The sequence below is a fragment of the Centrocercus urophasianus genome, unplaced genomic scaffold, assembly GCF_019232065.1.
Source record: "Centrocercus urophasianus isolate 14NV4802_14NV808 unplaced genomic scaffold, USGS_Curo_1.0 seq_30, whole genome shotgun sequence".
Lineage (NCBI taxonomy): Eukaryota > Metazoa > Chordata > Aves > Galliformes > Phasianidae > Centrocercus > Centrocercus urophasianus.
The window spans coordinates 3359659-3371731 of NW_024884867.1; the positions used below are offsets into that span (position 1 = coordinate 3359659).

Below are 12073 nucleotides of genomic sequence, written 5' to 3' on the forward strand. Positions count from 1 at the left end.
TGTGTGGCGGGGCCCCATTCTCCAGCTTGATCACACTTGAGAATCCTGCATTCCTGCAGCAGTGACCATGGCAGCAGCTTCCACACCCTGCCTGCTGCTTCCAGACACCCTTGTCCTTCTCCTTTCCCCAAGCTGCTCACAACCTCCCGCTCTCTTTTCCTACCCCCCAGGACCTGCAGTTATCTCTTTTCTCTATGCAGAGGCTCTGTCATGAATCACCAGGGCGAATTCCTGCTTGACTTCAAAAGGCATCATGATTGCTATAGGTTTCTCAGTGCAACTGGGAGCTGTTTTCTCCCGCTGCCTGCTTCCTCCACACTGGAGATTGGAGACTAATATCCTTCTGCTTTCTTCATCACAGATCTCTCAATTCCCAAGTTCCCTCTTGTATTACCAGGGTCCACAAATCCACATCCCAAAGGGGGATTTTCTCTTCTGCTTTCCCGTTGCTGTGCCAACTAGCATAGTTGCAGCAACAACTAAAACCCAGCAGTGGAAGAACCATGCTTTTTGTATGTGCATGTAACAGTGTTTGCACAAGCATGTGCACTGGCCTAGGTTTGTGTGCACACAAAAGGGAATGCAAGTAGGTACCTGACAGCGCAGCAAAAAAAGTTTATTTGCCAGTGGGTGTATGCAGACTCTGTGTCTGTTTCTATTTATCATTGTAGCTGGTCATTTTAGAAACGTGTGTCTGAGCTGAGAAATTGGAAACTGTACAGCACAGCAGCTGTATTGGGCTTAGGGGAGGGTAAGAGCGATAAATGAGCAGAGTCCAGAGTCCTGGTGTGCCGTGCGTGTGCTTAGGATAATACTGCAGAGGAGTCAGACCTGTTCAGGCTTGCGTCTGCATGCAGATGTGCTTTACTTACATTGGAGCCCATTGAGGGAGAAGCATTTATGTATGCTGAGAGTTTGGATTTGCTGCTAGCCTGTGTGCCATAGTGACTGGCTGGCTGCCGAGACCAGCAACAACCCAGCCCGAGCCTTGTGCTGGAGCTAGCATGCAGAAACCCAACAGGCATTGGTGGGAAGAGGAGCCAACAGCCAACTTGAACCGACGCGTTGCTCGGCTCACAGCAGCAGATTGAAGGACACAGCCTTAATTTATTTAAAATAATAAACGTATTTCTGGAGGCTGCAATGCTTTGCACTGCACAGGATTGTCCCCAAGCACAGTGTCATAGTGGATGGAGATGTTCCCTGCTAACTTACATGGGTTCCTGTGTCTGCAACCTGGCAGGGCTGTATATGTCTTCCCCAGAAGCACTGGCGTGCTGGCATGGGGTAGGGGTGGTCACAGGGCACCTTTGTGCCACTGGCAGTCCTGGAGCCACAGCTGCTTTCGAGGAAAGCTAAGCCTCTGCTACATGACCTCCAGCTCTTTCCTGCCAGGTCTTCCCGTGATACATCAAACAGGTCAAACAGGGCAGGTCTCCAAGCATTATTTTTGTCCTACCACAAGCTCTTGCTGGTTTTGTTTGCATAACAAAACCCAAATAATCCTAGGGAGTTTTCTTATTTTCTTGTGCTGACAGGGCCAGAGATTAAAGCTCCAATTTAAATAATCTAATTCCAGAGATAATCCTTTCGCTCTCATCTTCAAACCCCTATTAGGGAGCCTTCCAAATAGCTCCAGACAACGAGGCAGAGCAGGTCCCTCCAGGCACACCAGATCCATGCAGTTGGCTTGGATCTGGCCCGGCAGTGAGGCTGGCTCATATTGACCTCTCAGATATCTCTTCTCTGTTGCAGCCACAAGGTCTATTTCTGCCCCGCATTTCTCCATCGCTCCTTTTAGATATCCTGATCTCTTTTTCCTGCAGGAAATGGCTAATATCCAAAACACACGTCCCACATGTGGATCAGCAGGGCTGCAGACCAGGTGGGCCTAATTCCCAACTGGGAGTGATTTCAGCACAGCTGCCAGGTGACAGGGAGATCAAGGGGTTGGGACAGCAACCCTGAGCCTTTCACTTGTAGGTTACTGGTTTAAATCCTGCCTGAACCGAGGGACCGGGAAGTTCAATGGATTAGCAGCAGCACACAGAGCCTCTGGGGTGCAATCCAGGCCATCAGTGGCTGCAGGTAGCAATTATGTGGCAGCGGCGTGGGACATCACGGGTGCAGGTCATCACAGCACACCCACCTTGCTCTGCTGGTGGCAGGACAAGTGCTCCTCCTGCCCGATTTCACTCCCTGCTCCGCTAACCCCTCTTGCTTCAAGCCAGCTCGCCAATTATTGGCGAACCATCTTCCAGGTTAGTTACTGGCACGTGCTCTGCTCCTAGCAGGAGGTGTTGCAACGCTCAGTGCCTCGCTAGCTAAAAAGGCCGAGCCCTCAGAAGGAAGGGAAGCAGAGCACTGAACAGCCGCGCCCCGCGGCCCCGCTGCCCGCCCGGGGGACGCACGAGCCCCGCGCCGCTCCCCGCCGTTGCCCGGCAACCCGCCGAGCTCCCGCTTCCCGCCGTCCCACAATACTTCGCGTTCGGGCCGCGCTGGAGCTCCGTGATTGGCGGAGCGCAGTGGGCGCGGCTCCTCCTCAGGCGCACGGCGGCACGTCGATCTGAGGCCGCGCTTCGTGCTGTCGCTGTGGTTTGTGCCGCCGCTGTTCTTTCCGGGAAAGCCGGTACCGGCCCGGGGTAGTCCCGGCTCGTTGTCGGCGGCTCCGCTCCCCGCTCGGCCCACTCAGCGCCGCTGCGCTCCGGCCGGTCACGCCTCCCACCGCTGCGCCGCCATCCCCGCGCCTCCTGATCGAGCCTACTCTCCCGCTCCCTTTCGCCATTGGTCGCGCGCGTCATGAATATGCAGATGACGTCTCGAGGCCGTCCAATAGGAAACGGACGTAAATTTAATATTCCATTCGCGGCTTGTGGATTGGTCTGCGCTCGGCCCGCCCCGGCAGCGGGTTAGGGCGCCCCCAGGCGACAGCAGGAAGGGGCGGGCGGCGGCGGGCGCAGCGCCTGGAGCCCGAGATGGTGGGCGCCGGGGCGCGCGGGGCGCCGCTGCCGGTGCTGCTGCTGCTGCTGCTGCCGGCACTGCTGCGGGGCGCGGCGGGCGGCCTCGCCGACAGCGTGGTCTGGGCCGTCAACGCGGGCGGCGATGCCCATGTGGACGTGAACGGCATTCACTTCCGCAAGGACCCGCTCGAGGGCCGCGTGGGCCGAGGTGAGGCCGGGGGGGCCGCGCCGCCGGTTCCGGGGGGGGGTGGGTCGGGGGAGGGCGGGCAGCCGGGCCCGGACCTCTACTCTCGGCGGAGCCCGTCCGTAACGGCGGCGTCCGGGCCCGCGTCCCGCAGCGCCGCCCCGAGCCCCGCCGCTGAGGGCCCCGTCCGCGTCCCCGCGGGGCTGCGGTGCCGGGCGCTGTCGGCCTCGAGGGGGAGCGCGGCCTGCGGGCCGTCGTGGTGCGGGGCTGGCGGGCGTTGCTCTGCTGCCCTTCTGCCTCCCCCTGCCTCCCCGGTCCTCGTGGAGCGGAGTGGAATTTCGCCTGGGAAGGTGACGTGAACGCTTAGGCAGCCAAACCGGCAGCGTGCAGCCGCCTGGCTCCCGTTTGCCTTTTTTCCACTGCAAGACCCCAGTTTCCACAGCGAGTTCTGCCAGCACGCGCTGCTGCGCCGTCTTCCTGCAGCTCTGCCCCGCGCCGGGCAGCGCCGTGTGAGCGGCAGGGACGGGGCAGAGGCTGAAGCGCAGGAGCAGAGGAGCCGTTCTCAGCCGTTGCTGCTCCCTAATCGCTGGAAGCTTCTGTCTGCGAGCGGCTGGGGAGCTGCTGTCACACTGGGTTACCTTGCTGTACTTCCCCCGAAGCCCCCCAGGTTGTCTGAGTTTTGCCCGTTTCTCATAATCAGTGAACCGCATCTCTGTCGATCCATGAATGCTGAGCTGCTCCTGCTGCCGCTTGCAGGTGAGTGCAGGAGCGCAGAGAGCTGTTTGTTCTCTGTGTGTATGTGTTTGAGGGCTGCAAGGACTGCTCTGTGCCCTGGGACCTTGTGTGGGGAGCAGCACCGTGCTGTACGGTGAGCCCTCTGCACACTGTGTGGAAGAGGTCACATTTAAATATTAATAGGGTTCTCAGTTTCTCATCCTGTGCCCTGAGGTGCTGATCAGGATGGATGGCTCAGCTCCTTCCACACGCCTTTCGCCTTTCGTGTGTGACCAGAAGAAGAATGACCTGGTGGACTTATTTCTGAGTTGAGGAAAAAAGGGTCTTTTCTGAGCACGCTGTGGCTTGCTCCTCCTTTGGGGAAAGCCCGTGTTCTCTGAACACAGCAGGCTGTCAGTAAGCCTGCTCTAGCCAATGGTGCCAGGCACGGCCAAGAAGACTTTACCCCTTTGAGCTATTAAGTGTGTTTCCTTCAATGGCTTTTTATTGCACAATTGTTTGGTTCATGCCAGGCTTCTCTGTTTGGTCGGCATGTAATGGCTGACTGGGAGTACGTGGCGGGCTGGGAGGGAAGGATGTGGGGCAGCGCTTCACCTCTGGGCTTTTGGAGCCTCAGTCCCAGATGCTGAGCCCTGAGGAACAGAATGTGTTGATAGCAATTACGTGTCAGTAATGCGTGCACTTGCCTCTTGGTGAGCTGCCCCTGAGCACACCTCATGCACTGGGAAATCAAACTCGCGTTCATGGCTGTGTCAACAGTCCTCTGGGTGACAGCTCTTCCTCTCCAGTTACCTTCTTGGCTATTAATGGGCTTCCTTTATGCACAGGCTTTCCTCTGATAGGAGCTGACTTCTGTGGAGCCCTTGGTTTGTGACTGCTGTAATCTGTAGCTGGCTGGAGATGTCTGTGTGGGAGGACAGGTTAAACTTTTCACCCGCTGTATTTCTGCTGATCAGAGCCTCCAGTCTTTGTGCCCTGCTTGGAGTGGCAAAGAGCAGCAGCATGTAATATTGTCTGAGTAGCTGCGTGTGAAACAGGAGATGAAGAACTGGCATTAATTTCCTCTTGCTCGTTTGCATTGGCTCCATCTTTGGCAATATGTTCTGGGTTAGAAGTTCTTGCTTTGTCTTGGCCAGCGCAGTGTCTGTTCCCATGGAAATAGGGGTGGACATGGCAAGTGTCAGTAGATAACTTGGTGTGGATCAACTTCTGCTGGCCGAGGTGCCAGTGGGCTTTGGGTGCCTGCAGCCTTCCCTCCTGCACTGCTGAGGCATTATTCTGTTCTGAGCTCTCAAGGCACACATCAGTTTGCATTTACACAGTAACACAACAGAATGCCAAGTCAGGGTGAGAGCTCCTGAGAGTGGCCTGAGAGGTGATGACGTAGGGAGCAAGAAGAGGCAATGTTATGATTTCTGTTGTTTTCTCAGCTGTTGGTAGTGTTGTTTGAACCCTTCTTAGGGGGCTCAGCCCGCAGTTGGTGCCTGTTTCAGCTGAGTGGCTGTGAGATGGAGCTACTCTTGAAACCCTTATGTACTTTTCCTGCTTCCTTCTTCAAGCTGACACACACTGCCTGCCTGTGGTGAGGAGAAAGGGTTTCGTAAGTCTTATCTGCTGCTTTTCACCCTTCTGCCATCCCCCAGGTTTTTACTGCTGGAGGGTGAGTCTCTAAAACCTAATGCCACTGCCTGCTAACTCCAAACCTGCTGAATGAATGACTGTAGTCAGTCCTGAAGTGACTGCTTAGGTTCTGTACTCAGAGTTTATACTTTGAAAATGTTGTAAAAACATTTTCAGGCGTTTTTCCTCTTTGAAGCAGGAGTCTGGGGCCAAGTCTTTTGGCTCTGCGCCCTGTATGTGAAACCAGCTCTTCTTTTTGAAACTGTGAGTGAGTTTTGTCTCTGGGACTGCAGCAGGTCCAGGCCCATTTTTCTGTAGGACCCAGGTTCAGGGATTTTGGCTGCTTCTGCTCCAGTAGTGCCTTCTCCTGACCAGAGCAAGGAGTGAGAATGGGTCTCACTAGGGCAGTGAGTGCTAAGGCCATGTGCAATTAAGCACTTAAGAGAAAATAAAGCATCTGTTCGTGTTCCTCAGAAATTAACCAAATGAACTGTTCTGTGCTTGAAATACAGCTTCTGACTATGGTATGAAGCTACCAATCCTGCGGTCCAATGCAGAAGATCAGATCCTGTACCAGACAGAGCGTTACAATGAGGAAACCTTTGGCTATGAAGTTCCCATCAAAGAAGAGGGTGACTACGTGTTGGTGTTGAAGTTTGCAGAGGTCTACTTTGCACAATCTCAACAGAAGGTAAGCAGCAGCTCTGTGCTGCTCTGAGCTTTCCTGTCTCTTTGATAGTTAAAGCTGTGTGTGCCTGGGTTGCCTCTGCTGTTTTTTATGCTTTGCATGGAGAAAGTGAAGTGAGACACTACAGGTTAACTTCATCTGTGGAGCTCATAAGAGAGTGGTTTGATACATGGAACCCTCTTCCACATGACAGATACACGTTTGACCTGTCAAACTGCATTACGAGAGTGTTCAAACAAACATGTGCAACATCACATAAGTAGCATTGGGTTTTTATGATCTGTTTAGGCTGTGCTGTGTTTGAGAAGTGTTTTTGCCATTTCCCTGGCTGCTTGTGTCTGATGCAACTGCGTGCCTGTTGTGGAGCAAGTATTGCACATACTGAATCAGGAAAGTGATCTGGGTTAAATAAACTACTGAAGCAGTTTGTACAAGTGTAATAACTGATAATGGTTCAAATTGACACTGTAGGCACAGAGTTAAATTCAACCCCTCATCAAAGCTCTCTGGAGATCAATAATCCTTGCCTGCTTTTGAAATCCCTCTTGTAAAGATGTGGAAGCAAAAGCACAAAGAGTCCAATGCCCTGTGATAAATTGGAAGAGAAACGTGTATTTCAATCTGGCTTTACCCTCACTCTGTCAGCTGCTTTAGAGCTCCTCTTAAACACTGTACTGCCATTCTGACAGAAGTATTTCAGGGAACAGAACTATGGGGCTGCTTTACAGAAAGGATGCAACAAACAGTCTCAGATTAAGCTGAAGAGCTGAGACATCTCTGGCTTTTCTTCTGTCATGGGGTTCTGCTGGGATTCCCCAGGTGCTTCATGAAGTTTGAGTCATTAAGGCCCCGAGGAGGACTTTCACTCTGAATTCAGATGTGGTTAGCAGTTGATCACTTCATCTCCTTCAAACCCTGCATCCTGTCAGTAGCTTCACCAGACTGTTTCCTGTTCCCTGCTTTGCTTGGGGCTGTTTGTTAGAAATGGCCTCATTCCCTGGGTATGGTGTGCCACAGCCTCCCTAGGGAAGGAGCAGGTCCTCAGCCAGCAGATGGAAAGCTGTGAAAGGAAATGATGAAAAACAGAACAGAATTGTGTTGTCTTCAGTTTTGAACAGCAGGAATTATGTTAGAAGTAAGAGGCAAATTTCAGGGTATCTGAAAGCAACCTTAATGCCTCAGTGTCTTTACCTGGATGCTTTTGGCTTCTGAATCCTTCTCAAGGGAGTGGAGAATGCGTGGTGGTACAGTGCATGTTGCAATGCTTTCTGGTTTTCCCCTTTCAACTGTTGCATGCCTGAATCTGTTCTGACACTGTCGTTTCTTCCGCCCTGAAGGTGTTTGATGTTCGCTTGAATGGCCACGTGGTGGTGAAGGACTTGGACATTTTTGACAGAGTTGGACATAGCACAGCTCATGATGAGATCATTCCCATGAGTATCAAAAAGGGAAAACTAAGTGTCCAGGGAGAGGTTTCAACGTTCACAGGAAAGCTTCATATTGAGTTTGTAAAGGTAACGAGGCTTTGCTGGCCAGAGCCTTTATTTTCCTTTTCCCTTTTCTTTCCCAGCCACGTGATGCAGCTGTGTGCTGGGGGTGGGGAAGATGGTAGTAGGTGGGGAGATTGTTTCTTGAATTATGCTGTAGCTCTGACTTCCATCTTCACTTTCTCTAGGGCTACTATGACAATCCGAAAATCTGTGCCCTGTATATCCTGCAAGGAACAGTGGAAGGTGAGCATAGTTTCTGAGCCAGAAGGCTCTTTCCCTTTGGAGATCAGCCTGCTGCTTCTCAGACCATGAGATCATAGCTCTTTCTGAGCTACCTCTGCCAAGGCTGTTTCTCTATCAGCACATTCCCACAGGGTGCAGAATGAGATAGGTGTCTTAGCATTCCCCTCTGTAAGTGCACAAAGCTGTCATTTTCAGAATAAGTAACACAAATTTGGTACAAGACTTCTTGCATATGGAGTAGAGAAGAAAGGAACGTGTCTAGTTGGTCTTAAGTTATAGCTGCAAATGAATTCTCTCTAGCTTTGTATGTTAGCAGCAGTCCTGCAAACAAGTAATTTATGGGGTTCTTTTAGATAGTAGTTACGTGTTTCTTACCTGGAGCTTTGTTTTCCTCGCTCACTTCTGAGGACAGGGAGGTTTCCTGGGTTACATCCTGCCTCCTTGTAACTTTTCTTCTTGTTCAACAGATGTTCCAAAGCTGCAACCACACCCAGGTCTGGAGAAAAAAGAGGACGACGACGATGAGGATGAATATGATGATGGCTCCAGCGTTAAAAAACAGGCAAATAAGAACCGGGTTCAATCAGGCCCACGCACACCAAACCCCTATGCCTCAGACAACAGCAGCCTCATGTTCCCTATATTGGTGGCCTTTGGTGTCTTCATTCCTACCCTCTTCTGCCTCTGCCGGTTGTGAGAGCCCTACAGAGCATCAGCCAAGGGGCTGGGAGGGAAGGAGTTGGACCAAACACGGTTGCTTTCAATTTCTCCATATTGTTCATAATTTAAGGAAAACAAACAAACAAAAAAAGGTGATTCACTTGGAATGAATAGCAGGTCCAGGTAAGAGGAAGAAGCTTACCTTCCCCTTGCCAGCAAGCAGCAAGGCCCTTGCCTTCCCCGTCGCACCATGTGCAGCCTCTGATCCTCCCTGAGGCATCCAAGAGTGAACTGAGTCCTGGCTGGCTGTGTGTTGGGCTATCAGAAGCTGATGGTAGCAGTCCTGGGCCACATCCCATAATGAAAGAAAGCTGCGTGCTGCAAGATCTCTGCCTTTGCTGGGTGGAATACAGTTCCCTAAGCCGGGAAGCAGCTCTTAAGACAAGGCCTGGGTACGTGTTTTGTCCAGGAGCACGGAAGTGTTGTGGTGCTGTTGGGTGACTAGCAACTATGGAGAACAAGGGCTGGTTCTTCAGCATCTCCCTGAATGTGCAACACGATGTATGGTACTCACCTGCGTAAAGATACTGAGGCTCCAGCTGGCCACTCAGCCTCTGTGGGGATGTTTCCCTTCCTAAGAGTGCGGACTGTGCCAGGAGAGGAGGAATTTATCTGGCCTGATTTGCTGCACCAGTTGGGAGAGACTTTCCTAGCCTGACAATTGTAATGTTAGATCCATTGCAGAGGGATTCCGCTGTAGCCTGCAAAAGGCTGATGTTTGCATCTGATCAGATGCACTTGTTTTCTGTATTGATTATGGCTTTTGTTTCCTTTAGTATTGTTTTATTTTAAAAGGTTCATTTTAAGCCCAGTTTCTTATTTTGCCCCTTTTAGCAAGTGACCTGTCATCAGAAGAAGCTGAGAATCAAATGGCCTAACGAGGAGGTCCTTGTTCCTTCAGCTTCATACCAATGAGTTCCCCTGCTGCCCTGTGACACAGGACAGAGTGGAGCAACCCTGAGGATGCTCCTGAGAGCTTTCACTCCCTGTTGAACAGACCAGACCTGCCTGCAGTGGTGAGAAGTGCAGAGCTGGTTAGCATCTGCCCTCAGCGCAACCTTCTGCGTATCAAGGGGCAGACATCCAACATTTCAGTACGATAGCACAAGGTGATTTGTTACTCTCCAGAGATCTGGAAGCAAGCAGAACACTGGAGACAAGGCCCATCGATTTCCCTGTTGCTTGGTGACAGGCTGATGAGCCGGGTCACCCACCTTCCCCAAGGGATCTTTCTGCAAGAGGCTTCTGCTTCCACATGTAGAGTCTGTGCCTGACTGCTAGTCTGAGCCCTCCCTGCACTTTCTGGCCTGGAGTTGCTGACCCTGAGGAGCTGGTTCCCATGCTCTTGGCCTCTGATGTGGTCAAGGAGGCGTTTGTGTTCAGGAGAAGGATTTAGGCCAGGTAGGGCTGGTTCACCTTCAGTCCTGGTGAGCTTTACCTCATGCTGTCTTGTTCTTATAAGTGCTCTCTTCCTGGTACAGCTGCTCTGAGCCATGTCCTTGCTGCTGCTCCTTCCTGCACCTGAGTTTTCCTAGCAGTTGTTCTCAGGTTTGATGCTGTGCAGTGGCTCAGACTTTCTTTGAGCTGACAAGGGTCAGGATTTGAGGGACAACCTTTCTGCTGGACCAGAGCAGCTGAAGCCTTTACTTTTTCATAGCCCTCAAGCTGTGATGTGAGCTGTCAGCTCATGGACCCTGAAACAGGAGCTCGAGGTGTCACAGTGCTAATGTCGGCAGCAGTGGCACTGAACCTTGGCTGTTTTTTGGTAGCATACATCACTGCAATGGGCCTGACAGCCATTCTGAGTGCTGAAAAGCAAACAATTGAACTTCCCTCCCATTGCTTCTCCAGACTGGCTATTTCTATTCATGCAAGAGAGTCCCTACCACACACAGAAGGAGAAGACAGACTTCAGAGAGGGCAGATCTTAACAGCAAACCCAGGGATGAAAGGACAGTAAGCTTGAAGTTGTTTGCTTCATCTTGTAGGTGCTGTTAAAATCCTAGTGCTTATACAAGTCTTCAGTGGGAGCTGGGTTTTGTTTAGTGACAGTGCCTACAAAGATTCCCTGGTGTTTTTTGGATTGCTCTAACTGGAGCATAGAGACATTTAGATCTTTATCAGTCTGAGAAGCATAAAATGCCCTGATTTGTTAAGCAAAGAACCTGGATTTGAAAGCAGTCTTCTCTGTAAGGAGCAGTTCTTCTCCAAGCCTTGTAGGTTTTGGGTTGTTTTGGTTTTGTTTTTTTTTTTTTTTTTTTTTTTTAAATTATTATTATTATTTTTTTTTAGCATCCTTCCATCAGGAAGTCACTCAGCTTCTTGTTGCTGCCCTGGTAATCTCTGCACCTTGCAGCAGAGCATGAAAACAGGGCTGTGTGTGTAGGTGTGCCCTACTCTTGTAGGATACTTTATCCCTGCCTCTTGCCAAGCAGGGAACCTCATTGGTGCCATCAGCCACCCTAAGGCAAAGCTGTGTGGGGTTTGGTCTGTTGTGTTCTGCTTTCTCTCAGTTCAAATGAATTTGTCTCATCTGAATAGGAATATGGAGTAGAAATGGTTCAGTCTTCTTGGCTTCAGCTTAGTTGTTTTGGCTCTGGCTTTATGCATTTTTGTCACTGCAGTGGAGCTGGTGTTAACTCTCCATGTGACCAGGGAGTTCCTGATCCCTCGTGGTGATGTGAGTGGTTTTCTTTGTTGGTCCATCCTGTCATGGCAGGTCTGGCTCAGACAGAGCCATCAAACAAACCATGTGGGGACACAGGAGGACAGTATGGGGAGGACACGCTCAGTCTGGCTTTCCTTGTCATCCGTCTGGCACCTGCAAGCCAGCCAGATGGGTGTGATAAAGTACCTGGCCTGATATGGGGAAGGAAACATTTGGGCTGGCTGTGATTCTCCAGCAGGGGTGATTGAGGGAATGTCCAAGGCAGTGTTTAACTGAATGTGGTCAGAGATAGGGCTCTTCATGCTTTGTTGCAGAGCTCAGCAGGCAAATGTAGAGTGTGTCTCTGTGCAGCAGTGTGGGAAGCAGGACCAGAGCAGAGCCTGGCTCGGTGGTTGGAGTAGTTGTGCAGAGAGGGGCAGGTAGGGCAATGTGAATAAAGCTTCCCCTGAGTAAAGGTGAGGCGATGCTGCTGCTGATGTTCTGGGCCTGGATCCAGCCCTGGGGTAGTGCTGGTTGAATTACCCCTTATCAGCCTCTCCGCTCTGTGCTGGGGATGCAGAGGCACAGCTGGCAGTTGTCTCACAGCTTGTGCTCTGTGTTTTGCTACCTTCATGCAGGCTGTTCTTCATGTCTGTATGTGTGTACCTGCAACAACAGCTCGGACCCTTTTGGGTATCCCAGGTGGCAGGGAGCAGAAAGCCAAATGAATTCCCATCTTTTTGGTGCCTTTGTGTCGGGCTTTGAATAAAAGTCCATTTGAATAAG

The 12073-nt window shown here is 51.4% G+C and overlaps 1 protein-coding gene across 1 annotated transcript; it reads left to right on the plus strand.

The window, feature by feature from the left end:
- Window positions 1-2975: 2975 nt before the first annotated feature.
- On the plus strand, window positions 2976-8690 carry MLEC (malectin). Its single transcript, XM_042829239.1, has 5 exons — window positions 2976-3168; window positions 6012-6190; window positions 7525-7701; window positions 7863-7920; window positions 8388-8690. Exons 1-5 carry the CDS (start codon window positions 2976-2978, stop codon window positions 8615-8617), a joined length of 837 nt encoding a protein of 278 aa, XP_042685173.1. The 3' UTR covers window positions 8618-8690.
- The last annotated feature ends 3383 nt before the right edge of the window (window positions 8691-12073 follow it).